The sequence below is a fragment of the Kryptolebias marmoratus genome, linkage group LG4, assembly GCF_001649575.2.
Source record: "Kryptolebias marmoratus isolate JLee-2015 linkage group LG4, ASM164957v2, whole genome shotgun sequence".
NCBI lineage: Eukaryota > Metazoa > Chordata > Actinopteri > Cyprinodontiformes > Rivulidae > Kryptolebias > Kryptolebias marmoratus.
The window spans coordinates 10,630,829-10,655,099 of record NC_051433.1 but is presented as its reverse complement, the minus strand read 5'-3'; the positions used below and the strand labels follow the sequence as shown (position 1 = coordinate 10,655,099).

Here is a 24,271-nt window from a genome sequence, read left to right as displayed (position 1 = left end):
TTAAATTATGAGACATCTGTGTAATTTATAGACATGTTAACGTTAGCACTCACCGCACAGTCGGAATTGAGAAATAAAGGAGGCAGAACACGACTGGAAAGCAAAGCGTACATTTCAAGATATTCTTCATCCTCTGAACGAACCTCCTGGAAGAGAAAGTCTAAGTTTCAATTACAAATGCCGAAAGATCAATAAAAACATGCAAGAACAAAACGCTGCAGACAGGATTATACCTCATTGTTGGTCAGTCATTAACTTTGTCAAAACCTGATGACAGACGGAGATTAAAGAACCATGTGATACCTCAAGGAAAAATGGGGGAAAAAGGGGTTTTGTTAGTTACAATGTACACAACTCTCACTATAAACAACAAATGTACCTAAAATACAATTATTGGCACATTTCTGTCCATTTAAATTAGTTCAGTAGCTCCTGGAGAGTATCAGAAACAGCTCCAAATGCTGCACAACAACCACAAAAGACCCTGAAACCACCTTCATACCAAATGTCTCTGACTCACAAAGTGTCACAGATAACACCACGGGGTGTAGCGCCAAGAAGAAACTCTGCAAAAGTTGTTGCACCGGGTGAGAACAGCAGGACAAAACGCACTTAAATGATCTGGAATCGTATCAGTGTGAACTTCAATGTGCAAAGGTCAAGGGAGGATGAGCCGTAGATTTTCTGAAAACATGTTCTATGAACAAAGCAGCTAAAGTGGGGATCTTTGGCAACAGTATGCTTGTTTACAGGCATAATAATAATAATAATAATAATAATAATAATAAAATATATATATATATATATATATATACTTATATTTGCCAAGCAGCAAAACACAGCAGAGGCTGTATTATGCTGTGGTGACTTGATTGTTTCTGGTACTGGAGGAGTTTAATGACTCAAAGTGAGCTGAAAAAGAGCAGGTGTTGCTCAGGCTGTTGAAGAGGAGGGATCACTGTGGCTCGGCAAAACAGATACGATGGATTTATCTCAAGCTAAGAAATTCTGTGTCAGAGCAGATAAAGAGATACAAAAAAGCCGGTAAAATATGGTTTCAAAGTGGTAAACAGAGTGCCCAAAGCTGAACAAAACAACAGAAGTTGAATCCTCTCCGCAGAAATCGTCAATAATAAGGCTGATTTTTTTAAAGGACTCCAAGCAGACAGTGACCCTACGAACTTGGCGGAGGTTTCTGCTCTTGGGGGGTTTCCCTGATTCGTAACCAAGAAGTTTAAGAGAGCCTGGGAAGTGACAGTTGAGCTTTGGGTTAGGATTTCACAACATTGCTGCTGTGAAAATATAGTTGAATGTAGTAATAAGCAAGAGAAAGAAAGAAAAAACAAAAGGCAACACCTCTAAATTTTTCAATCCCTTTTTCATCAGTTTTTATTTAGCTTTTATTTGATAGGCTCAGGAAAAACGGAAAGTTGTATCTCATAGAAACAAGAGGTATTGTAACATTTTAGTAAGTAATGGGAGGAAACTATTTTTTGTATGTTGTATCATTTCGGAATGTTGTGAAATAAAAAATAAAGTTTTGCAAATGACATGTAGTAATAAACATTAAACTTAATTCTAACAAGTCTGTTTTCTCATGACTTAGTTGAGATTAACAAACAGGTCAATCCCAGCCCCCACCCCTTCTATGTTTATCAATAATTTGAATAAAACATTGTTCACCTACCTGTAAGTATATTTAATCCTGAAGTATCCATACAGCTCCTCAGGGTATAAGTTTATGTGGACGGTGCAAAGAGACACACCTATGGCTGTATAGCTGCTCTGTTTCACAGTAAAGAAGTCTGAAAAAAGAAGGGAGTGGCTTTCAGAAGAAAAGCACCTATAGCTGTCTGTCCTTTGCTCTGAATTATCACTCAAGGGCCTTTATAGAACCTGCCCACCTCTCCTCACTTTACACAGAAACAAGTCTCTTGTCGGCGCATGTTGGAATTGTCACAAGTCAAAATTGTGCTAACTATCCCCGCTATTAGCCTGTTTCTTTGAAACCTCAAGCTGTAACTGAGTGCTTGCCTACCTGCAAGAGAAGAAACATGAAAAACTTTCTGCAGAAAAAGAGACAGCAACACACCTCCTCTCGCAGGAGTCATTTTCCACCTTGTCTTTTTCTCCATTCCTAGGGTTATCCAAACATAGTGACCAAAAGCAACAGACTTTTTGATACTAAAGCAAGCTGAAAATAAAATGATCAGTCTTCTACAAGGTTTAAGGGAACAACAAGCCACCCATCGACGTCTAGTGCAGCTTGGTAACATCCTCATGAATCAGATGGATCAGATGTTCACTATTTTCCAACCTTTTCCACAGATTCCAGTCTCAGCTCCTCCCCACAGCTGATGATTCACTCCTCCTGGAAGCCTTATGACGGTGACTTCCATTGTTGTGAGACTTTTTAGTTTGCATTTTTTTTTATTTTCAATTGTTCTCCCAGAACTTTGACTAACGCTAACTCAAAGATCTCTTTTCTGATTGCCTCCTTAAAAGGCCAAGCATTACGAACTCCTCGCCTTGTAGAAAATCTTCCTTTCGATACGTTTATCTCAGAGCTCTGAAAGGTTTTTGACCCTCCTCTGCAAGAAGATGACGCAGCTCCATGTCTTCAAACTTTAAGAGTTGGACGATTGTTCTTTTGCTGATTTTTCTGTGAGTGATCAGGCGAGATGAACCTGCATTAAAGAGTGGTTTTGTTAACGCATCGTCTGAGCAACTATAGGAGAGAGCCACAGGAAGACATCACAAATCTCAAGTTGTAGGCATTAGTGGACTCCGGTGTCGAGCAGAACTTCATCGATGAAGAGCTTATTAAAGAAATTAAAATATCTACGAATCCTCTCTTTAAGCCATACTCGGTTTCTGCTCATATAAATGATGTCTTAAAATAAATGCATGTACAGCTGGTGCTTTTCAAGCCCACACACACACACACACACACACATCGGAAAGAGTCAGTCAGTCTTTTAGTGTCAGTTGCATGGTGGGTTGCAGTGCCCTTGAACAACAAAGAAAAAAGAACAAGTCAGACCAGTAACTGGAGTTGGCTTCGGTTTACCCAGAATTCAGAGAGTGATTGTATCATCTCGTCACCTGTGCATCAGCAGAACCTTGGATTTTAAAGCAGTATTACGAGAAAATGAAAAAAATCAACCAAACAAAAATGAAACATGTGAAAATAAGGTCAAATCAATGGTCAGAAGAATAATTTTACTTAATGAAAAAAATGAAAAGATTACAAGCAAGTCTATTTTTTTTACCATATACTGTATTATTCTTAAAGTTAGTCATTTGACATTTACTTTAAGACATAAATCCCTTTTATAGTGTTTTTTGTTTTTAAAGAAATCTTAAGAGTACACTTTTTAACTGCACTGGCAGATTTCCCTGGTTTTTAGTTCATATCTTCTTGAATCAAGTATTTATTTCTCATTTTTAAGCAGGAAATCTTTGGAGTGAACTCAAACTTAGATCAGTGGTTCCCAAACCTTTTAGTTTCTGACCGAAACAACAACTCTTTGTGACCCCAAACATCCTTGGTTGAATGTCTTTTGTACACAGATTTCTCCAAATTCTTGAAATGTTTTGATGATATTATGAACTGTAAATGAAGAGATATTCAAAGTGTTCATTATTTTCTGTTGAGAAACATTAATCTGAAACTTTTTTTATTTTATTTTTTATTTTTTAGCAAATTAGTGAACCTTTTTACACCCGATCCTTTGACTGACCTGATTAGTTGCAAAATGCTCCTCTGGCTGTTTCTTATTTGCACCATTTACTTTCACAGCCTTGTGTCGCCCCTGTTCTAACTTTCTTTTTTTTTTTAGATATGTTGCTGCCATAAAATTCAAAAGTACAAAATAATTCAAAATAAAAATGAAAAAAAAAATCACAATTTGTCGGTTTAAACATTTGATATATGTGCGATGTACCATCGTAAACATGTCAGTAGTTTATAAAATTTGTAAATCATTGCTTTCTGTTTTTATTTATGTTTTACACAATGTCCCAGTTGTGTTTTGTCGGTACTAAAATACTGTTTATTGGGTCCGATTGTGTTATCAATGGTACTTTGTTTTTTAGATTTACTTTAAGAAAAATAAACAAATTTTGTTTTTGTTGCAAGCAACAGTGTCATGATTTGGAGGGTTTTGTTTGATGTTTAGTTATTTGTGATTTTATCATTTTTTTCCCTTGTTGTTTGAGGTTCTGATATTCGCTTATTTCCTGTTTCAGTCATTCCAGCTTTCAGCTCCGCCTGCTCATCAGCTCACAGCCTATTTATACTCCTGGTTCTCCGTTCTGTTGTTTTGTTTAACAACACAACATGGTTTATTCCTGGTTTTCTAGCTTCCTGTGTTCAGGGTCACACGTCTTTAGCTGGGCCCTATGAGTTTAGGCGTGTGGGAGATTTAATGGGACATTCCCTGTTAGCATTGTTTTTATGCCTGAGTGATTCAAAGTTAAGTGGCCAAACAAAATAAAAATGTTCCCCTAAGAAACAGTCAGGTAGTGGTCAGAGAATAAGGAAAAAATGTTGCTGAAGTTTAAAAAATACACCTGGAAGGCCGTCAGAAAACCTGAACTATCAAGGTCATTTAAAAAAATGTCTGACTTGAGGCTCAGTCTGTCCCTTTCATGATCTCCACAAGGACAGAGCAGCTACTGAGAAGAAGAAAAAAAAAAAATAAATGATTAACTGAGCAAGTCAAGCCCTCTCGTTCTCATTGTCCAATATGTAATCAGGTGTAATAAACCTTTGTCGTTTTGCCTAGGGGATTTTAAAATCAGCATGTATGAACAGGAAACTACTTTTTAAATACCCAATTACTCACAATGGACAAAAACATTCATGAAGTTAACAGAGTTACAGAGGGCAGGGAACACAAAGACAGCAGAACCAGACGCACACAAAAAGCTAAGAATCCAAACAAACAAGAAGAGAAAGACATGGCCTGTGCATTTAGAGCCAATAAGAAAAGAAGATTGCACTGATGGGTAAGAGATAAGGATTACTTTGAGGTAGCAGAGCTCCAAAACATGCACAAGAAATGGATTTTAAGATGAGAGTGATTCTGAGCCCACATGTCAGAGGAACACAAAATTGTAAATGTAAAACAAATTTGATTAAACTGGTTCGGTAAAAGTACAATTTAAGTACTGCGGCAGGACCATATCACTGAGTTTAAGTACAAAGTTTGAACAGGGCAGAACATAAAACTTTAACGAGAAGCACTCGGAGAGTGCAACCCTCAGCCAAGGCCAAGGTGGATCACCACCAACATTTATTCAACGCTTCCCTGTGACAATATCAACATGTCCTGAAAATGTCATCAAAATCTGTTCGTTAGTTTTTAAGTAATCTCGCAAACAGACAGACAGACAAACCAACCAACACTACCAAAAACATGACCTCCTCGACAAAGTCAAATATTAAACAACATACCTGCTGCCCTTTGGCTTCGAGCCGACAGCTAATTTATTGACACAATCTGTGGTTTGACTTGTGAAAAAACACTAAAAACTGCAGATGCCAAAGGCTACAGTTCGGAAACAGATAGGAAAACTAACAAATGGAGCATTGCTCTCGTCATTTTGTACTGGAGTTGGTGTTTGGAAGTATTTCCTATTTATTTATAGCAAATTTTCTGTCTTGGAAAGGTTGTAATAAAGTTTTGCTTGAGTGAGTTTCTCCTCATTCAAACACAGTGTGCAATAAAGTGTGGGAATACTTTAAAAGCATCCAGTTTCTTTGTTTTTTAAAACAATGCACAATTTTATTTTCTTTTTTAAAATTTTGGTTTCAAATCAACACTAAATGATAAAAGTGTCCAGTCCTGGCGACTTAGAAAACATTTGCTTGTTGCACAAGGTTTCACGTTTCCTGCTTCGGAGCGAAGGCAGTTCAGATGGAAAGACCATATTGGGCATCTCATTTGCTTTCTGTGAACAACTACCTGCACATTTCAAAGGTCAAACAAATAAAATCTCACAGCTGCTTACTTTTAGCACCACACTGACTTAAAAAAAGCCCAACAACAACAAAAACACAGAAACTGGGAGGAAGTACGTGGACATTCAGGAGGTGCAGATGGTGATTACTGATTTAAAATTGACTCTTTTTGCAGCCAAAGAGGATTTCATTAGACCTCTGCTCTCCTGTCTGACACCAATCAACCAGAAACCAAGCCTTTAAGTTTCCATTTGAGCCTCCGTGCATCACGTCTGTCTGTGTATCACATCCTAAAGATGCTGCACTGGATTAATATTTGAATTTTTTTTTTTCCTCCTGAAGCCATACTTGAACTGTTTCTGCTTATGTATTATCTTGCTGAAAAAGCTACTGTAATCAGAGAATACCATCTCCTGAGGGGGGCATATTTGATAAGGATATTAAGATTAGTGGTCAAAGGTTAGGTCATTTATTAACTCCTTGTAGTGAAGCCTCACAATGCCCCCCATTGTTTTGTTTTGGTTTTTTTTTTCCTCATAGAGCATCCTGATATCTTGTCTTCCTCAGATGAGCTTCATCCCGACCAGCAGACTTTAATGAGGAAGTGTTGGATTTACTACAATCTGTGCTGCTTATTACTTGACTTTGTTGTCATTACACATAAATGTCTTCTGCATTTAGGGTCTTTTTGCCTTCTGTGGCGGGCGATGATGTCCTTGTTGGTGTGTGTGTGTGTGCGTGTGTGAGTGTGTTCATTTGTTTGCAGAGCTAGCAAAGTATCTCAAGAACCAGTGAATGGATTTTAATGAAACTCGCAGAAAATAGTCATCGGGTGTTCGTCTACAATTAAATAACTTCTTGGAGGCAATCCAGTTCAAGATGGCCGCCACAGCCAACTGACTATAGGAAACACAGAAATGGCAACAACTGAGCCAGTTTTATGGGTATTAAGTTCACCCAAATCAACCAAATCAAGATGGTCACTACAGCTAGTCGACCAACACAGAAATGGTTTAAATTCGGCCAGTTTTGCTAATTATGAGCTAAAGCTTATGTGGTAGTAGCTGAGAGTCATCCCAAACATGTACTCTGACTCTAACACTAAACTCTGCTCCTTCTCATCATGAGATGACCTCAGTCTAAAACTCTGGGACTAAAGGCGCCGGCCAATATGCCATCTTTCATAGAAGGACCTTTTTAATGTCTTAATAAATACCCCTTCCCTCACTTGTGTCATTCTTGTTATGAAGCCAGAAAAGAACCGTAAGATTTTGTTATAAATTGATTAACATTTAATAGTTTATTTACAGTATTTAACATGCTCTGGCAGAAAAGGCAAATGGTAATTAAATAAATTAATAAAGGAGTTGTAGTAAAGTTAAGGCTGAGATAAATATAAATTCATGAATCAACAAAACAATCATAATCAACACTTTCTCTTTGATGCTCATGGTGGATTCTGTTATTACACAATTCAGTGGTTTCTGTCTTTAAAGGCCTTTCATGAAAATCCTTCTTTGTGATTAAAGAGCCACCATGATGGCGTCTGATCATTAAACATGATTTGTTTCCACATTAACACCCACTCACATACACACAGCTGTATAAATGTGAGTAATTTACTGTTTGAACAGAATTTTAAAGGAAAAAAAAACACCTTTTTGTCTTACACGTAAAGCCGCTCTTTAATCCTCGAGCTCCCTCATTTATAGCCAGAATTTAGGTTAATTTGTCGAGTGGCTTTATATGTTTGAGGGTATATTTGGCATCATAGTGAAACGCTTCAACAGTGACCATAATGTAACTTTTAAAAAACCGAAACGCACAGTGATGGAAAAACAATTCCTCTCAAATTACACTGAGAACTTTTTAACATATTTAAACAAGCTAAAACAGTGCTTATGAATAAGGTCGACACTAAAATACATAACACATAAAAGTGACACTTTATATATTTATAAGCTAAAATGTTCTAAAACAGGTTGTGAATGTTTGGGAGCTTTAAGGTCTTAAACAGAGAAAATAAATAAATCATTTCACTGTAAATAAATAGTTAAAGTGAGTAAAATAACATGTAAGGGGGTTCAATATTAAAAAAAAAAAAAAGAAAAGGCACCAGTCTGACTAGAATTTAGCCTGACTCCTGTTTCTACAAAGACTTCTACTACAGGTAAGATACTAACTACTGACAGCTGCTCCACAGAACCCCACGTCAAATAATCCAAACGATCCCTTTGAGTTTTATTTCTCAGCCTCGTTTCAGTTCAGAGAATATCACACGCTGCTTCGGCTCGGTCTGCTCTCCTGCAGCTGTTCAGATTAAAAATAAAAAGTTTGATTTTCTCTTTTGGTTTGTATTTTCTATCGTAACAACACTCAAGCTGAAGTTTTAAAAGGAAAATAAAATGTAAGATTGATTAAGTCATAAATGGGACAACTTGAATTTGCTTAAATATAGTTACCGCCTGCTGCCATGAAAGGCAGGTGATCATGTAACTGCCTGTATCTGTATACGTGTGTGTTTGTGCATTCGTCTTTCTGTTAGCAAAATATTTCATGACCCAGCCGATGGATTTCAGGGAAACTCTCAGAAAGGGATCACTGATTGTGCATCTACAACTGATTAACAATTCAAGATGGCTGCCACGGGTAATCAGTTTCAGCAAACACTAAATGGCTACAACTCAGTAGTCATACTCTGACCGCTAACAGAATGTGTGAGAGTTTTCTTCATAACTTTGGTTTGCAAGGGGTGGGGGTGGCTGTATGGGGAATTTATGAGAAGTTATATTTTCTGAAGTAGTCAGCTGAAAGCTGGTTTTAAAAAAAAACTGTCAGTTGCAACAAGTTTGGTTTGCAGCACATTTTGCAACACGGAAGATGTTAAGGCCGTCTAGTATGAGTGCCTTTTACGTGCAGAAGTACAGGAAGCGGTACAACCTGACGGTTTGCTTGAGTGAGGACGTTTTTTAAATAGCTTTGTACTTTTCTCATCTGACTTCTTTTAGAAATAAATGTACGGCCAATCAAAAAAGGTTTAGTCTGCAGTGTTTTCAGGAACAGCTTTTATAGCAACTGTGAAACTTCTTGTTTGTTTGGTTTTGTTTTTTTTTTTCACTCTTTTTGACTTTTGTTGCTTGGTGACATTTATGCAGCAACGAAGTCTGCACCATGTTCATAAAATCCACCTCTGATGTGAAACAATTTGAGTTAAAAGTGGAACATTTAAGCTGCTCCATTGTCGTCACCTTAAAACAAGACAGTGTCAAAAAAATAAAAAAAACACAAAATATGTTTTCACAAAATAATACATCTACTGATAGCTTTAAAACAATAAAAGAATGTGGTGCGTTTCAACTATCTTTGGACGTTTTCTTCGGGATTTCCTTCAAATCTGTTCGAAAAAGTCATCAAGTTTTTCAGATCGCTCTACTATTTATCTCAGTTTAGCTGTAAAATAAGTTTAAGGAAACCATGGAAATTACAAGAACAAAAATGTTAACAAAGAATGTGTGCGTTTGTGCCATGCAATTAATAAAACCTCACAAACATGAACAAAAGAAATGATACGACACGGATGAATACACACGCCTACATCTTCAAGTTAAGTCTGATAATGGAAGACTAATGGCGGCAATACAACTTTTTGCCAAGACTCGAGGGGAGAAAGTAAAGGAGTGTATAAAAAAGACTAAGTGATCTGTAAAAGTTTAAAAAGAACTTCTCTGTAGCTGCCTGGAGCAATACTATGTTTTCAGTCAAGTCACATACAAAAAAAAAAGAAAATACTCGGCCTGTCAGTCTCAGGCCTGAAAGTGCTGAAATCATGTTTGGATGATCCCGTTAATACTCTCTGTTCAGCAAGAAAGAGATGAAGGATGCCGCCGTCGACGGGAGCGCCTCTTCTCTAAACGCTGGCGAGATTTTGAAATGAATATCTGAATGAAATGGTTCTTCAGAGTCCGGGAGGAGGGGCGGGAGTTGGGCCGCGCGGCTCAGATGAGGGAGATCCGTATAGGAATGGTGGGAGAGTCAGTCCTGTGCAGTGGGGAATGATGGGACACGACATGCTCCACCATGGCGTGTTTGGACATGTGCTTCATAAGGTATGTTTCCTGGAAAGAACAAGAGAAAAAAAAAACCAAAATCTTTACGATCCACTGTCGCAGCCCAGTTCGGCGAACAGAAAAAAACAAAAAAAAAAAACAAGAGCGGACAAACTCACTGAGGTGTAAGCGCGGCCACACATGCTGCAGCAGAAGGCCTTGGCGTTCTTGATGGCGTGCGCAGACAGGTGGATCTGCAGCGAGGCCGAGTCTGAATAGGCACGGTAACAGTTGGAGCATTTGAAGGGCTTGTCCTTGTTGTGCTGCCTCTGATGGGACTTTTGAAAAGAAAACAAACAGATTATGAGGCCATCAGCGCGTTCTCAGAGTCGAGCTCAACACACACAGTATCCTGGGTCAGCAGGTTCAACCAACCAAAGCCTTTCATAATGGGCACCAACATTAACCATCTGTTAACCAAAGGTTTTTATGACCAGACTTTGTATCATGTACTATGTTTGATATTTCTTCGAGACAATTTACAACAACCACCTGTCATCTGAAGTCAGCAGGCGAAAATGTGAAAACACAATACAGGGGGGGAAATAAATCTGACAATTTAAATCAGAAATGAAATATGTGCTATTTGTTACATCACAGATTTTAAACTTTAAACTTGATACGGTGAAAGTACTCCACTGGGTCGGGGACGACCAGACCAGACTGGGGCTTTGTCTGTAAAAATGAGGACGCTGCTCCAGTCCATCATAGCGAAAGGAAGAAGGCAAAGCTCTCGATTTACCGGTCTGCCTGTATTCCAGCCCTCACTTACGGTCACGAAGGCATGGATCATGACTGAAAGAACAAAATCACGGACACAAGCGGCTGAAATGAGCTTCCTCTGTATGGAGGCTGGACTCATTTGATTAGGATGCTTCCTGTATGCCTCCCTCTGGAGGTCTTTCAGGCACGTCCCACTGGGAGGAGACCCCGGTGGCAGACCCGGAACTCACAGGAGGGATTTTATATTCTCTCCAACACAGCCACACATTTCACACAAGGTACATTTCTATGACACTGTCCTTTGGTGAAAGGAAATATGATGTTCCTGCAGGAAGCACTGCAATTAGCTGCTGCTAGTCTTTTGTAAATAACAATTTAATGCAAAACAATGTAAAGGTTTTAAAATTAAACTGTTGGCATGAACCGCCATGACTTTTTTAAGGCTAAAGTTGTTTCAAGTTGGCAGTAAACCCTTTTACCGCACTTGGACTAGTTGTTAGCTCATCAGTTTGGTCAGAATTAAACTTTTTTTTTCCAAACTGGGGTTGTTCAAAAGCTACCTACAACAGGTAAGATATTAGATATTCAAATTATTTCCATAGAACCCCACTTCTGATCTATCCTTTAGTACAAGGCGAAGTTAACTTTGAGAACTTGAATGAAAATGATTGTTATGATCATCATCATCATTTTGTTTTCTGGGTTTTAATCAGGAAAAAGTGATTCCCCCCTCATTTATTTTAATTCTGAAATATCAATCATAAAGTCTTTGGCCAGGTGTTGTGTTCAGTTTAAGACTACTGATAATTATCTTGTCAGGTTAAAGGAAAGCAATCTTAACTATAGCGGTTTTAAACACCCTTCGGGCACAGTTAACTTTGTCAGCCCATTCATTCCTCAGTGATAATCTCCTAAAAGACGCAGAGGGCAAAGAAAACAGATCATGTTTACCTGCAAATTAGACAGCTGGGTAAAAGCTTTTTCACATCCCGGATGGGCACATCTATAGGGTCGTTCGCCCGTGTGGATTCTGCAACAAGCCAAGTGAGTCAGCTCAAACAAGTCAGAAAGGAAGCTGAAACACAACCTAACCACACGACGAGCTGCAGCCACAAAACATATTTCTGCACTAAATTCACAAACACAGCAAGGCAGTTTGTTCCTTTACTTCGTTTGCAGCATAAAGTTTCTTTTTCATTTCTAATTTTATCACAACCCAGACATAAAGGCTTTGTAATCATGCATACTGTAGGATTTATCAAGTGAAATCATTTCTTTCCTTTCTCAGAATAAAAAAAAGAAGCAAACTTTGCTGCACGGGCTTAAAGTCAAGTTTTGACACACCTCCTCTGTAAATACATAGGTACGTATGGTGTTGGGCAATCCGATTTTCTTAGCTTAGAGGTGCTCGTTATGAAACATGAAATTATAGGGTGTTGCTGCAGTAGATTGAATCAGTCTTAGCTCGTCACGGCGGAAAACAAATGCCGCTGCCGTGCCGATGTCAAAGGTCAGACCTGGTGTGCTGCTGCACGTGGGACAGCTGGCGAAAGCATCTCTCGCAGTAGGAGCAGCGGTACGGCTTGATGCCCAGGTGGATGCGCAGATGCTGGGCCAGGTAGGCGGCGTTGGCAAAGGTCTTGGTGCAGTGAGGACACTTGTGAGCCTTCGCCTCCGTGTGCGTTTTGGAGTGAATCTGCATGTCGGACTTGGAGAAGAAGGTCAGCGGGCAAACTTTACACCTGTGAGGGGGGAACAGAGACACAGACGGGAGTATAAAATCAACCAGAATGCACCTTTGATGAAGCCCTAGAAACAAACACGTTGCAACTACTTTTTTCGATAATGCAACTCATTAAATAAGAGTCAGGGTGAATTACAAAGTAGTATGATATAAAAAGGTCTAAGAGTAGCTGATGACATTTTTTTTTAATGGTTTGACTTAAACGATCTGTAACTATAACCTAATATTAGCGAAATCCTTCAGTGTAATTTCTTATGGAGCACTAAACACTGAAACAAGAGTTTATTTAATGTCACTGCAAAGAAAACTGTCAAGAATTGTCAAATGTCTCCATACGAACAGCAAAATGTTCCCAACTGTCGATCAATAAATGTCTCATTACTTATTATTCCCTGGATCTGAGATTAATCGTTTGCTGATAATGTTGATAATTTGTAAATTAAAACATAACTAGAACAATTCCTAAGTTTTTAACTGCTTTCTCTGGTTTTTGATAAAAGTCTGTCCAGCTCCCCTCAGACCACTGATATTCTGTACACAATGGGAACTGAGAAAAGAAATAAAACAACATAAAATGTACATTTTTCTTGTTCATAACTCTGGAGAAAGATTCTCAAAAGGCAGCTTAAAGGACTGCCTTCACACTGAGCCCTTTGTAAGTAAAAAGAAATGAGCAGCAGTTTGGGATGAACTCTGTCTGTCTACGGTTCGATTAATTGGAAATGACTCATGTAGGTAAACGTGCCACTAAGACAGAGTGTTGACACAATCTTGAGCACAAGTTAAAGTGTGTGTTAAAGGAGAGGCGTGCTCCAACACTTTGACCTCGGATCGCTGCACATTCAGTTTAACGGCCGCTTCTGCTTCGCATCTGTAACAATCTATACATGAGAGACCATAACAGACACGCAGCGGTTATCCTTGAGTTTGACGTTCAAATCAAAAGGTTTTGTTTGTTTACCCTCACAGCTGTGTTTGCTCCATCCTTTGCTCACCTTTTTTTCTGTCACTCGTTACCTTTTTTTTGTATTCTGTATCTATCCGTTCTGTCAACCTCACCTGTTGGCTCATATTATGGTTCGATTTTCATTTTGTAGTTGATTTTGAACTTGTCTGAACTCAACTGCTCTTTTGGAAATTACTCATATTCAAACTGAAGGCCTGGCAATCCTTGAAGAAATGCACATCACCCCAGAGTTTTTTTTTTTTTTTTCCCTACCTGTAGGTTTTCCCTTGCTTAGTGGTGATGGTGACACAGGACTGCTCGTTTCCCGAGGCGAGGATCGGGTAGGGCACCACCAGCAGGGACGAGCCGTTCTCGGCCTTGATCTTCTTGCGCCCTCGTTCCACCTTCGGAGGGGGCCCGAGGAGTCCCACCAGGCCGCCGTTGCTTTTCCCGGGCTCGATCCCGTGGCCGCTGGCTAACCCTGAGAGCAGGTGCGGGGTGGGGGCTCCACCCAGCCGGCTGTGGCTGCTGGAGGTGGGCGTTGTGGGGGTTATGATCTCCGACGTGCTGAGGTTTCCTGTCCTAGATGCAAGAGCCACACCTGATGGGCGCAAAAGTGAAAAATGTTACTTAACATATTCATTTTCATCTATCTCGGTTTACTAAATTTGTCTTGGGAGGAGTTTGTTTTGAATGCTTTAAGGCTGAGCATTTCTTGAAGGAATCCTCTGCTGGCTTTCACGCCAGAAAGATCATCTTGTGTTGATAAATGATGAAGTTGTAGCTGTGATGGTCAAACCTATGCAGTACAGCAACACGTCACGCTCAGACAACGTGCTGAGAACGACTCTCAGCTACTACCACATTAACATTTAGCACATCTATCTGTAAAACTGACTGAATTATTCTGCTGTGAGGAATAAACATGTCAAACCTGCCGAGACTGTAACTGTTCCAAAACTGATCAAGTGGTTTTGTTTTGTTTTTTAGTTATATTTTTAGTTAAACTTCTTATTAGGCTGAGTTAATGATCCCACAAACATCTATTTTAACTTTCAAATGTAAGCTAACACAATGAAAAAAGTAAAATAACCTGACATAGAGCCTGTACAGTAAAAAGATGATTATTATGAACCATTAGAATTATTATCGCCTCTGCTGAAGGTTAATTAAACAGAACAGATGTGAGACACACAGTAAATGTAAATGTCTATTAAATTAGTTTCATAAAACAACATTTATTTGTGTTGCAGAAGAAAGACCTTCTGTCTGACGATAATGTATTGTTTCAGCCACAGACAAACTTTTCACATGAAGAAATTCTCTCCTCAGGATGTTGGGGGTTAACACCTTTATTTTCTGCTTTGTCAAGCTCAGCATTCTATAGAAAATTGCTCAAACCTTTCTAAGAATTGATGACTAATCACTTTTGAGCTGAATTTGCCTGCCTGAGATGTGGCCCATTCCTCTCAGTCCTCCCCAAGCATTAGGATTATATTTATTTTAATTGGTTTGAATTTAAATAGCATGGCTGTTAATTAAAATTTACCTAATTTACTTATGTATAATGATGCAAAAACATAGTTAAAACTTATTAAATAATTGAGTTACAAGCATATTTAATTGGTAAGAATTTGTCTGATTTAATTGAGTAAAGACAAATTTAATAACTGGTTAAATTGATTGGAAAATTGCAAATGTTAAACTTGGTTAAAGGTTAACTAGTTTGTTCAAGTGTGATGTAGCTGATATGTTTAGGTGCTTTTAACTCAAAAATACTGATTATATTCCACCCAAATAAAATAAGGGCAAATTGTTACATTAATTTTATTGGTTACAATCGATGTTTTTACAGTGCACAAAACAAGTACAGGAAGTGAACCTTTGTCAGACTTGCAAAGATGAGTCAAAACTGAGTAAGAGGGGCTGCTAAAATATTAAACACTGACTTCAGTTTAAGTTTCTTTAATAGAATTGTGTCCTAATACTGAAGTTAACTGAGGTTTACATTAAACCTTCGCAAATAAAATCAGCTTCTTCCAGTCGGGACAACTTATTGTGATCTGGGTTTCACTCAAGTTAATTCAAACCCATTATCTGAGTGATCCTGTAGGGTAAACAAGATAACAACCACCCGTGATGTCGACCAGGTGAAATAAAGGTAATGCTGCCACCAAACGGTGCTCACGGGTTTTTAAATATTTAAGTAGACACAGAAAACAGATTGAGCACGTTGGAGAAATTGTCTGGTTGTTTGTCTCCCCTCAGGCTTTAAATTTCTGTGATCTGTTCATGTCCGATCTGTCTGCTCCAAACTAACGACTCATCATTTATCTTCTAATTTCAGTCTCACCGTCTCATCTCAACAGGTCTGCACGCTATCCACGCGATCCAATAAGATCGTGTGAGGTCTAGAGTTCGTAGTGGTCATATCAGTGAGCTAAAACTAGCAGAATGTGTCCGTGTGGCAGACGTATTTCAGTCCCAGTGAGACTCTACCGGAGCTGCCTGCAGTTCTGATCGGTATGATAAATCTACTGACCTGTCTCTCCCCATAACTGCAGTTACAACAACACACAGCAAGCTAACTAATTTAGTAATTATATTATTTAGATGAGGCTCCACCCCTGCTGCCCTCATGAACCGGCCACACCTGGTGCAGATCATGATGCACAGCAGCTACAGCAGGTCTGTAAAGCTGATGATGAATGAAGCCCACACCCTGATGATGGGGGTGGGACAGCCACTTTGTTTCTCTGTTTGCACAACAGAAACACTAAGAAGTGTGTGTGTGCTCACCTGAGACGTGATTTGTTCTGGAGGGATGGTCTATGAGCTGACGTAGATGCCAGTCTTCCCACAATCCCCGGGCTTTTATGGTTGCCTTGTCATCCAGGTTCAAGTTTACATCTCCAAGAATACGACCTGTTTAAAGATTAAGCCCCAAAAAGGAGTGTTTAAGTCTAAATCTACACAGATTACCTGCATCTTATGATTGATGGAGCGTTATTAACACATCGGTGTGTTTTGTGTGTAATAACTGATACCTGTGACGGAGCTGGATGCAGGGCGGGCGTGCAGGGCGATATCAGGCTGAGAGGAGCTGGGACTGTGAAGCGCCGGCATCTGCTGCGTTTTGGACATCCCGTTTTGGTTTCCTTCAGCCTGGCTGGAGGGGGCGAGCAAAGGCTGCTGGGAAGCGGCCGAAACGGCAGGCAGATGCGGCGGCCGGATCTTCTCCGCCATCAGCTGCTCCTTGATTTTATTGATCAAGACTAGATTATCCAGCTGACAGCCAGGAAACAACATTAGTGACAGGAGAACAGCCTTCAGCACTACAGTTCAGAGTCTCTCTGTGGGGTGATGGCTCCCTCTAGTGGCTCGTACCTGACATTGTAGCTGAAACTTTGGCACGTTCAAGAGATGGGAGCTGGTTCTAAACATCTGGTTTCTTCCTAGACCATTAGTTTGTGACATTTTAAAATAAACGAGGACCTGTTCTGTTCGAAAACTTTATTTTTTCTAGCTGTAGGATTTCTGGTGCTGCCTGGGTCACTTCCCGCATAATATTTCTGCGTAATGAGAAACTGACAGCATTGTAAAGGTTTATAAAACAGATTTATATAAACTGCTACAAAATATTTAAGTTTTCTTTTTTTTTTTTTAAATAGCAGCAGTAACTTACCTATGTCTTAGACCCATTAGCTCATCAATCTGGTCAAAATTCAAAGAGACAACAACAGGTAGGATACTGATTGCTTCTAACCTTTCTATAGAATCCCACTTTGAGAGATCTGAACTGTCCCTTTGAGGGAGAAATAATCGACCAGGGAATAAACTTAAAAAGGCAATTTGACAATCTGCTTTTTTTTTCAGGGAAAAAAAACTAATTTTCACATTTAATAAGAGTCAGATTAGACGGTGGATACCAATTTCACATCTTTATGGAACACAATTATTGCTAACAGATAAATGATGTGATTTAAGCATCCATAGATTACTTTATTTTCAAGAAAGGCTTCACTCACAGATGATTAAGACAAACTTCATTCTGCAAAGCACCTCAGTACTAAAGTCTTGGTGCTAAACTGGCCTGCAGTCCAGATCTGTCTCCCACTTAAAATATAAAAACTACAATAATTGAGACCCTTTAGTTGTCGAGTAAAAAAAGAAAAACATCAGCTTTCACAACAACCATAAATGCCTAAGTTTAGCCATCTTTAGACCAGGGGTTTCCAATCCTGGTCCTGGAGGGCCACCATCCTGCATTTTTTACTTGTTTCTCTGCTCCAACACAGCTGATTTGAATCAATGGGTGATTAACAGGCTTCTGCAGAACAAGAAGAGGCGATTTAACCACTGAATCAGGTGTGTTGGAGCAGAGAAACAAGGAAAACATAAAGGATGGTGGCCCTCAAGGACCAGGATTGGAGACCCCTGACTTAGACACACTGATATAAGTTATAAATCTTAGTTTCAACATTTGACGCAATGTCTACAATGTTCTATAAATAAATAAAAAGGTTAACTGAATAGAGAGTCATTGTAATCTGTTTTCAATTATATTTTACATGCCAAATCTTTTGGAAACTAGGTTGTGGTTAAGTGCTTAACCAACTTAAAAGGAAGACTCTTTTTTTAAATTTATTTTTTACAATAAACCAGTAGTTATATGTTAATGTTTTCAAAACTGTATGTTTGTTGCAGTGAGAATGGTTAATTTTTTGAAATGCTTTAATACTTTATACTAAGATTAGCAGCTGAGAAAAGACAAAGAGTTTATCTGTGTCATTGGATTTGGGTCAGAAAAGTTTCATTTTCAATTTAAAAATTGAAATACAGTTTGTTTCCTTTTTATCATGAAACAACCCTTTACAGGAGCTTGGCATCAGGAAACCTGGTAACAAGTTACCATGATAGCCCTTGTTGTAGGAGACCGAAGAGCTGACGAACATGTTTCTGTTCTATATAAGCAGATTAACAGAAGACATTTACTGCCCTGTTAAAGTATTTATCCATATTGGTAATCTTTCTATTTTGTTGCCTTACAACCTGGAATTTAATTGATTTTTTATTTTTTGATTAAAACAAATATTTATGCAAAAATACTCCAGATTAAATCAATTAGTATTAAAGTAATATAAAACTGAAAAATGGTGCATGCATAAGTATTCAGTCCCTTTTCCTTTGAGGCCCCAACCATAACTTCTAAAACCTGAACATCCAACATGGCACCGTTAAATAGAAAGTTGATGTTCCTACAGCAAACCTGCCAGGAGAGGGTCGTTCACCTAAACATGAGGACATTACTGAGAGAAACACCCAGGAGGCCACAGATAACCCTGATGGAGCGGGGCAGCTCTTCTGCACAGATGGGAGTATCTGTATGAGCTGCACAGGTCTGGACTAGGAGAAAACAGCTGGACTGTTTGGAATTTCTTCCTCAAACATGTGGAAGAAGGTGCTGCGGTCAGATGAGACCAAACTCAGACTTTCAGACCTTCGAGGACAACACCAGCACCTTGGTTTAAGGAGGAACTGGTAAATGTCCAGGAATGGCCCAGTCAAACCCAAACCTGAATCCAACTGAGAGTCTCTGATGATTTAAAGATTGTTGGACAGAAGCGGCACCCATCCAACCTGAAGGAGCTGCAGCCGTTCGGTCGAGAAGAACGAACAAAACTCCAGGTTAGATGGACCAAGATCATGGAGACCAACCTGAGGAGACTTGATGCTGGAAGAGCTGCAAAAGGAGCCTCTATGCAGTATTTAAGTTTAGGGGATGAATACATATGCACCATTTTTCAGTTTTATATTTGTTAGAATACAAGTTTTCCCCACCATTTAATTTTACCAATCTAAAGTATTTTTTTAGAATCGTTCCTTTAATCAAATTAAAATTCCATTTGCATTCAAGATTGTGTAGGAACAAAATAAAGAGCATACCAAGAGGGATGAAAACTTTTGCATAGCTCAGTATATAAAAGCATGTAGTTTCTCATTAAACTCCAATAAAACAAAGAATCTCTCATCCATCCAACTTTTCCTTTGGGCTGTAGACAATCTCAACGAACACGTCAAGAAATATTTCTGGTAAGACTCATTCTGTACGCCTGTGTTAATGTCTGTAAGTGTGAATCTCAGAGCTGCTCACCTGACCAGGCATGGAGGGAGGCGGAGGCCAGAAATAAGGATTGTTAAAGCGGGGTTCAGCCATCCTGAAAGAAACACACAGACGATCAGAAGCTCTGGTATCTCTGGAAGAAAAATATTGGACAATAACGTAACGTGGGGCTTGTGAGCTTTTAAATGAAGCAAGGCTGCGAAAGTTGGATTATTGTTTTATTTATTTATTTCCTTTTCCTGCAGGTGTAATATGATTTTACTTGGATGCAACATTTCTGCGCACCATCCCCCTGTGCTGTGATGTCTTTATTTATGTGTAGGTCTGTTGTTCGTGTGGTTAAAAGCCGTGTCCGTGGCTCTCCACCCAAACAGCAGCTGACTGATGTAATAATCAGTCTTGTGACAACATATTTTCATAGACATTCTGCTTCAGCTTCCCTCTTTAGCCCAAACTTCATCCCATCCATGTTCTTTGAGCCCCCTCTTCATCGCTGATAAGAGAGAAAATGTCTGAGTTTTTTTTGCAGTGTTTTCATGTGGATGAAGTTATAGCTGGTAGTTTCTTTTTTTTTTTTTTTTTTTGAATTTTCAGCCAACGGTGTGCATGCTGCCTTTGAGACAACTAGTCGAGGAACTCTGTGGAACCGGCTATCAGTGAAAAACAGAAGCTGATGTGGTTTAGATTCAATCTGTGGCCTCCTCAACTGAGGGAGGGCCCCTGGCCGAGCCTGATAGAAAACAACGGGAAGGTCCTAACCTCGCTGACACGTTCAGAGTCCCAAGAACACAGAAATGCTTTAACAAAAGTCTCTGCATGGAAACATGCCGTAGCCTATTCATCTTGAAGTGGCACAGCCGGTATTTGTTCTGTCATTTTTAACAATGAGAGCACAGAAACTTCCAAATGAGCTCTGATTCTGAGGAGGAATCTGATGTTTGACCAGATGCCGACAAACATTCCTATTTTTAAGGTAAGATGAGATTCTAGCTGTTTAAGTTGCGATCTAAGGGTCTGGTTTTTTTTTTTCTTCTTCTTCTTTCCATAACTGCTCTTTTCTGCCCTACATGAAGTTCTTTCTCAAACATTTCGCCTTGCATGCTTTGGCACACGGCACCATTCCTCAGTCTGTTTGGCTTAGCAAGAAGCACAACACAGTCCCCGTCCGCGAGCCAAGAGAAACAAAACGGATACATCCAGAGGTTCGGGTGTACGGCGGACCTCACAGAGTATTCCTCTAATGATGCCAGTGGGGATCAGTTTGACTTCCTGGAGGTGTTTCTGTCTCAGGAGGGGTTCCTTTGCTTTTATACATTCTGTGTCACTTTCTGAAAAAGCATCTAATCACAGCGATGGGAGTTTTATAAAGAAAACAAGAACATTTTCAGTTATTTGCTCTTTTTTTGTCTTTTTGTAGAGCCTCTAAAATTCTTTCAGTCACTGGGGTTCATTCTTGCAACCTGTCGAGTTTTCCTCGTTTGATTTTTTTGTTTGTTTGTTTCCCTACATATTATATTGCAAATAATCAGAAGATTGATACTGTTGTTGGTGCAAGATGGCTGCCAAAGCTAATCGACCTTAGCAAACACAAAAATAGCTCTAACTCAGTCGGTTTTGCAGATATGGAGGTATGATTTGGTGTGGTAGTAGCCTGGAGTCATCCCAAACACATATTGCGAGGGGTAACGGATCATGCAAGATCTATGCTTAAAACTTCGGCAATAACTCTCAAAGTCAGCCCCGTTTGTCTGTTAGCAAAACATCTCTTGGATAACTTGACAGATTTTAATGAAACTTTCAGGAAATCATCACTGGACACACATCTACAGCTGACCAACTTTTTGGAGTCAATCCAAATTAACATGGCCGCCCCAGCCAGCTGACCTAAGCAAATACAAAAATGGCTCTAACTGAGTCAATTTTACAGATTTTGAGCTAAACTTCAGTTCCTCCAAGTGCTAATAGATCACGTGGAACATTGCTGGCCAAAAAGGCTAAAATCTCATCCTTTCTTTAGGATAAATTTATCTTTATTCCAAACTCTTGCATGAAAGGCAGCGGGCGATATGCATTCCTTCAAGGACTGCCAGGCCATATTCTTTAGAAGGGGTTTTACATTGTGACTTGTTGTTATTGTTTTTTTTTTTTAACATTTACAAAGCAACCATCATTACTGATCAAGTCATCTGATCATTTTTTTTAAAGGTTATATTTTCTTAAGGTTTTTTCTCTCTGCAATCTAATAATTTATGGTCGTATTTGACATCACATTAGAGGAACAAACAAGAATAACTAGTCATAGTTGTTCATCTTATGAGGGGAGAATCAGTGTGTTACAATAAGATGGTCAGATTCAGCTGCTGACATAGTTTAGTTTAATTTTCTGCCCAGTAAAAACATGCTCACATCCCTTTATCTGAGCTCCAAACTCATCAGCGCAACGACTCCTTCTAGTAATAAAGAAGGTGGCACCTCTGAAAACAAAAAAAAGTTAATGGTAACTTTCTGCTGAGTGGAATTAAATATAAGATAATAAAGAAAACAAATGAAGAGAGAAGCGGATCAGGTTGTGATCAGTGTGCGCATTTCTCCTCCGCAGCGCCGCGCTCTGCCCGCCGCCTCTCCCACATTCTCAGACGGTTTATTAAAAAAATTCAGACAAAAGGAAAACAAAAATGGCAGCTCTGTCTTATTTTTATATCCAGTGGACGCCATATTCTGCAGATCTGAATATTCCGGGCAGAAAAAAGCCCCTCCGGATGTCGGCGATGAACGCGGCTGCGTGCGGCACATTTGCATCGAATGATTGTTTACTTTGATTTGCAGGTTTGAATAGCCCGGCTTGGTGAGGAGAGAGAGGAAAGAAAAAAAAAAATCTGACACTTCCTACAACAATCAAGCGTGTCTTTGCTGAGCGCCGTGCAGCTCAGGAGCCATAAAGCCCACAGCAGATGATGATGATGATGATGGTGGTGATGATGATGGGAGCTCGGAAAGCTTTTATGTGCAAAACACAAAATAACACATTTCTTATCATTCCAAATGCTCGGGTTGGTTTTTTTTTTAGGTCAAGTTCTGCAGGATTTGAGAATCGACGCAGAGCAGCTCTGAGAAAACAGCAAAAAAGAGGAATTTGCAAACATACCTGCACCAGCCGGAGGTGGAGGATTTTTTTTTTTTTAATATGGAAGGATAAAAACGGACTCGATTCCCCCCTTTTTTTTCCCCTGCTCGCTTTCAGTCAGACTTCAAACCTTCCGGGTCGCCTGCTGTTCACTTCTGGGTGCTACAGGCGAGGAGCTGCTCGGTGCACAAACACTGCGTGCAAAAAAAGAAGAGAGAGGGGAAAAAAAGGAAGAAAAAAAAAAGAGAAAGCGATTTTTAACCCATTTTTTGGTTTCTAATTGTCACGCTGGACTTCGTGCCAGATGCTGTAAAGTGCGCATTTCCGCGGAAGCTTTCCAAAAACTGTGCGCAAAGCATGAAGGGGGGGGGCTTCTGTTAAAGGCGTTTCTTTAGGGGACTGTTATAATAAAATATATTGTTGTTGCACGACTTCCCTCACCAGGTGAATCATGTAAAAAAATCCCTTTTAATGTTTATTATAGAGACTTAGATTTGATTAAATCCTGCCCAAGGAAAAGCTGAAGCTGTTATAATCATTTTGTTTTTATGATTTGGATGAGAGTCTGTATGTGTGTCATGTGTGCTGAATGTGAGGAGTAATCCTCTCAGCTGCAGCAGCATGATGACAGGCTGCTAATATGCTCTGTGCTGAGGTCAGCAGAGGGCACTGCTCAGCTGCTCGGCGGGAGGACCTATTGGCACTGAGCACACCAGGAGCTGCTCAATAATCTGGGAAAAAAAATCTGACACAATTCAGCAAGATGGCTCCTGGTGGCCCCTCAGGAGCTGTTGTGTTGCAGGGGAAACCCACATCAGTTCTACTTTGGCCCCAAATGATTGGGGAGCCTATGGGCTTACACCATATAGGCAAGCCTGCAGAGAAGCTTTGTGCCACCTCTCTGGTCGAGCAGTGGTGCTGCAACAACTTTCATTGTCCTAACCCGGCACCTGTGAAGGTGTGGATCTCGGTCATGCCTGTGGATTCTTGAGGCAGATCACCGCTGAGGTTTCTGGCTGTTTGGCATGTTGATTTTAGAAGGTTTGTAGCGACGTTTTATCTTATATTAGCAGTTTTTTGCACTCAGTTTCCATTTTTCTGCTGCAGCCCAATGAGCCAGGCTGTAAGATAAATTAGGGGCTCATTCGGGACACAGCTTATACAGGAACACCGCCTAATGGGCCCTTTGTACCATAGTCCATGCAGGGTACACGGCAGTTTTGCCCTTTTGTACCCCTGGGAAGTTTTTCAGGCAACCCACTGTGGGCCTCTCTGTGGGGTCCATAACATGATAAAATAAAAAACATCACAAACTAAGGGAAGGAGACATGTCTTAAAATAACCTTGGCTTCTGCAGAAAGAGTAGAACAGCAACCCTGATATTTAAATCAACATTCAAAACAGCATTTTTCATTTAATATCAAGTTTTTTTGGATAACCTGTTTTGCTACAAACGGACTGCCCTGAGCCATCTGATAATATTTATCCTACCGTGTTTGTAATGTAATCAGTCCAGCTAGTTAAACTACAGTGACT

At 39.6% G+C, this 24,271-nt stretch overlaps 1 protein-coding gene and 1 long non-coding RNA gene across 5 annotated transcripts; both read right to left on the bottom strand.

The window, feature by feature from the left end:
- Positions 1-6: 6 nt before the first annotated feature.
- LOC108231577 lies at positions 7-2,297 on the bottom strand. 2 transcript variants are annotated; one of them, XR_003038846.2, is made up of 4 exons: positions 2,039-2,297; positions 1,688-1,805; positions 234-303; positions 7-146 (listed from the first exon to the last, which is right to left on the bottom strand). It is a non-coding gene; the product is annotated as an uncharacterized LOC108231577 (long non-coding RNA). The 2 variants fall into 2 exon arrangements; XR_001808410.3 differs by having other exon boundaries at positions 2,093-2,297.
- A 6,714-nt stretch (positions 2,298-9,011) lies between these two features.
- znf362a (zinc finger protein 362a) lies at positions 9,012-23,077 on the bottom strand. Of its 3 annotated transcripts, none has more exons than XM_017408829.3 (9): positions 22,757-23,077; positions 19,642-19,705; positions 16,535-16,775; positions 16,287-16,412; positions 13,761-14,088; positions 12,315-12,539; positions 11,749-11,827; positions 10,194-10,352; positions 9,012-10,083 (listed from the first exon to the last, which is right to left on the bottom strand). In XM_017408829.3, exons 2-9 carry the CDS (start codon positions 19,702-19,704, stop codon positions 9,964-9,966), a joined length of 1,341 nt encoding a protein of 446 aa, XP_017264318.1. In that variant the 5' UTR covers position 19,705; positions 22,757-23,077; the 3' UTR covers positions 9,012-9,963. The 3 variants fall into 3 exon arrangements, with proteins under 3 accessions (XP_017264318.1, XP_017264319.1, XP_017264320.1); XM_017408830.3 differs by having other exon boundaries at positions 16,535-16,742; XM_017408831.3 differs by having other exon boundaries at positions 16,535-16,736.
- Positions 23,078-24,271: the final 1,194 nt, after the last annotated feature.

What these genes read in the sequence shown, in the direction of transcription:
- znf362a (XM_017408829.3), bottom strand. Translation starts at nt 19,704, where the DNA reads ATGGCTGAACCCCGCTTTAACAATCCTTATTTCTGGCCTCCGCCTCCC. An exon ending in CTCCCTCCATGCCTGGTCAG is followed by an intron (nt 16,776 to 19,641) that starts GTGAGCAGCTCT and finishes CCTGGCTGTCAG; the next exon opens with CTGGATAATCTAGTCTTGAT. An exon ending in AAGCAAGGGAAAACCTACAG is followed by an intron (nt 12,540 to 13,760) that starts GTAGGGAAAAAA and finishes CCCCCCTCACAG; the next exon opens with GTGTAAAGTTTGCCCGCTGA.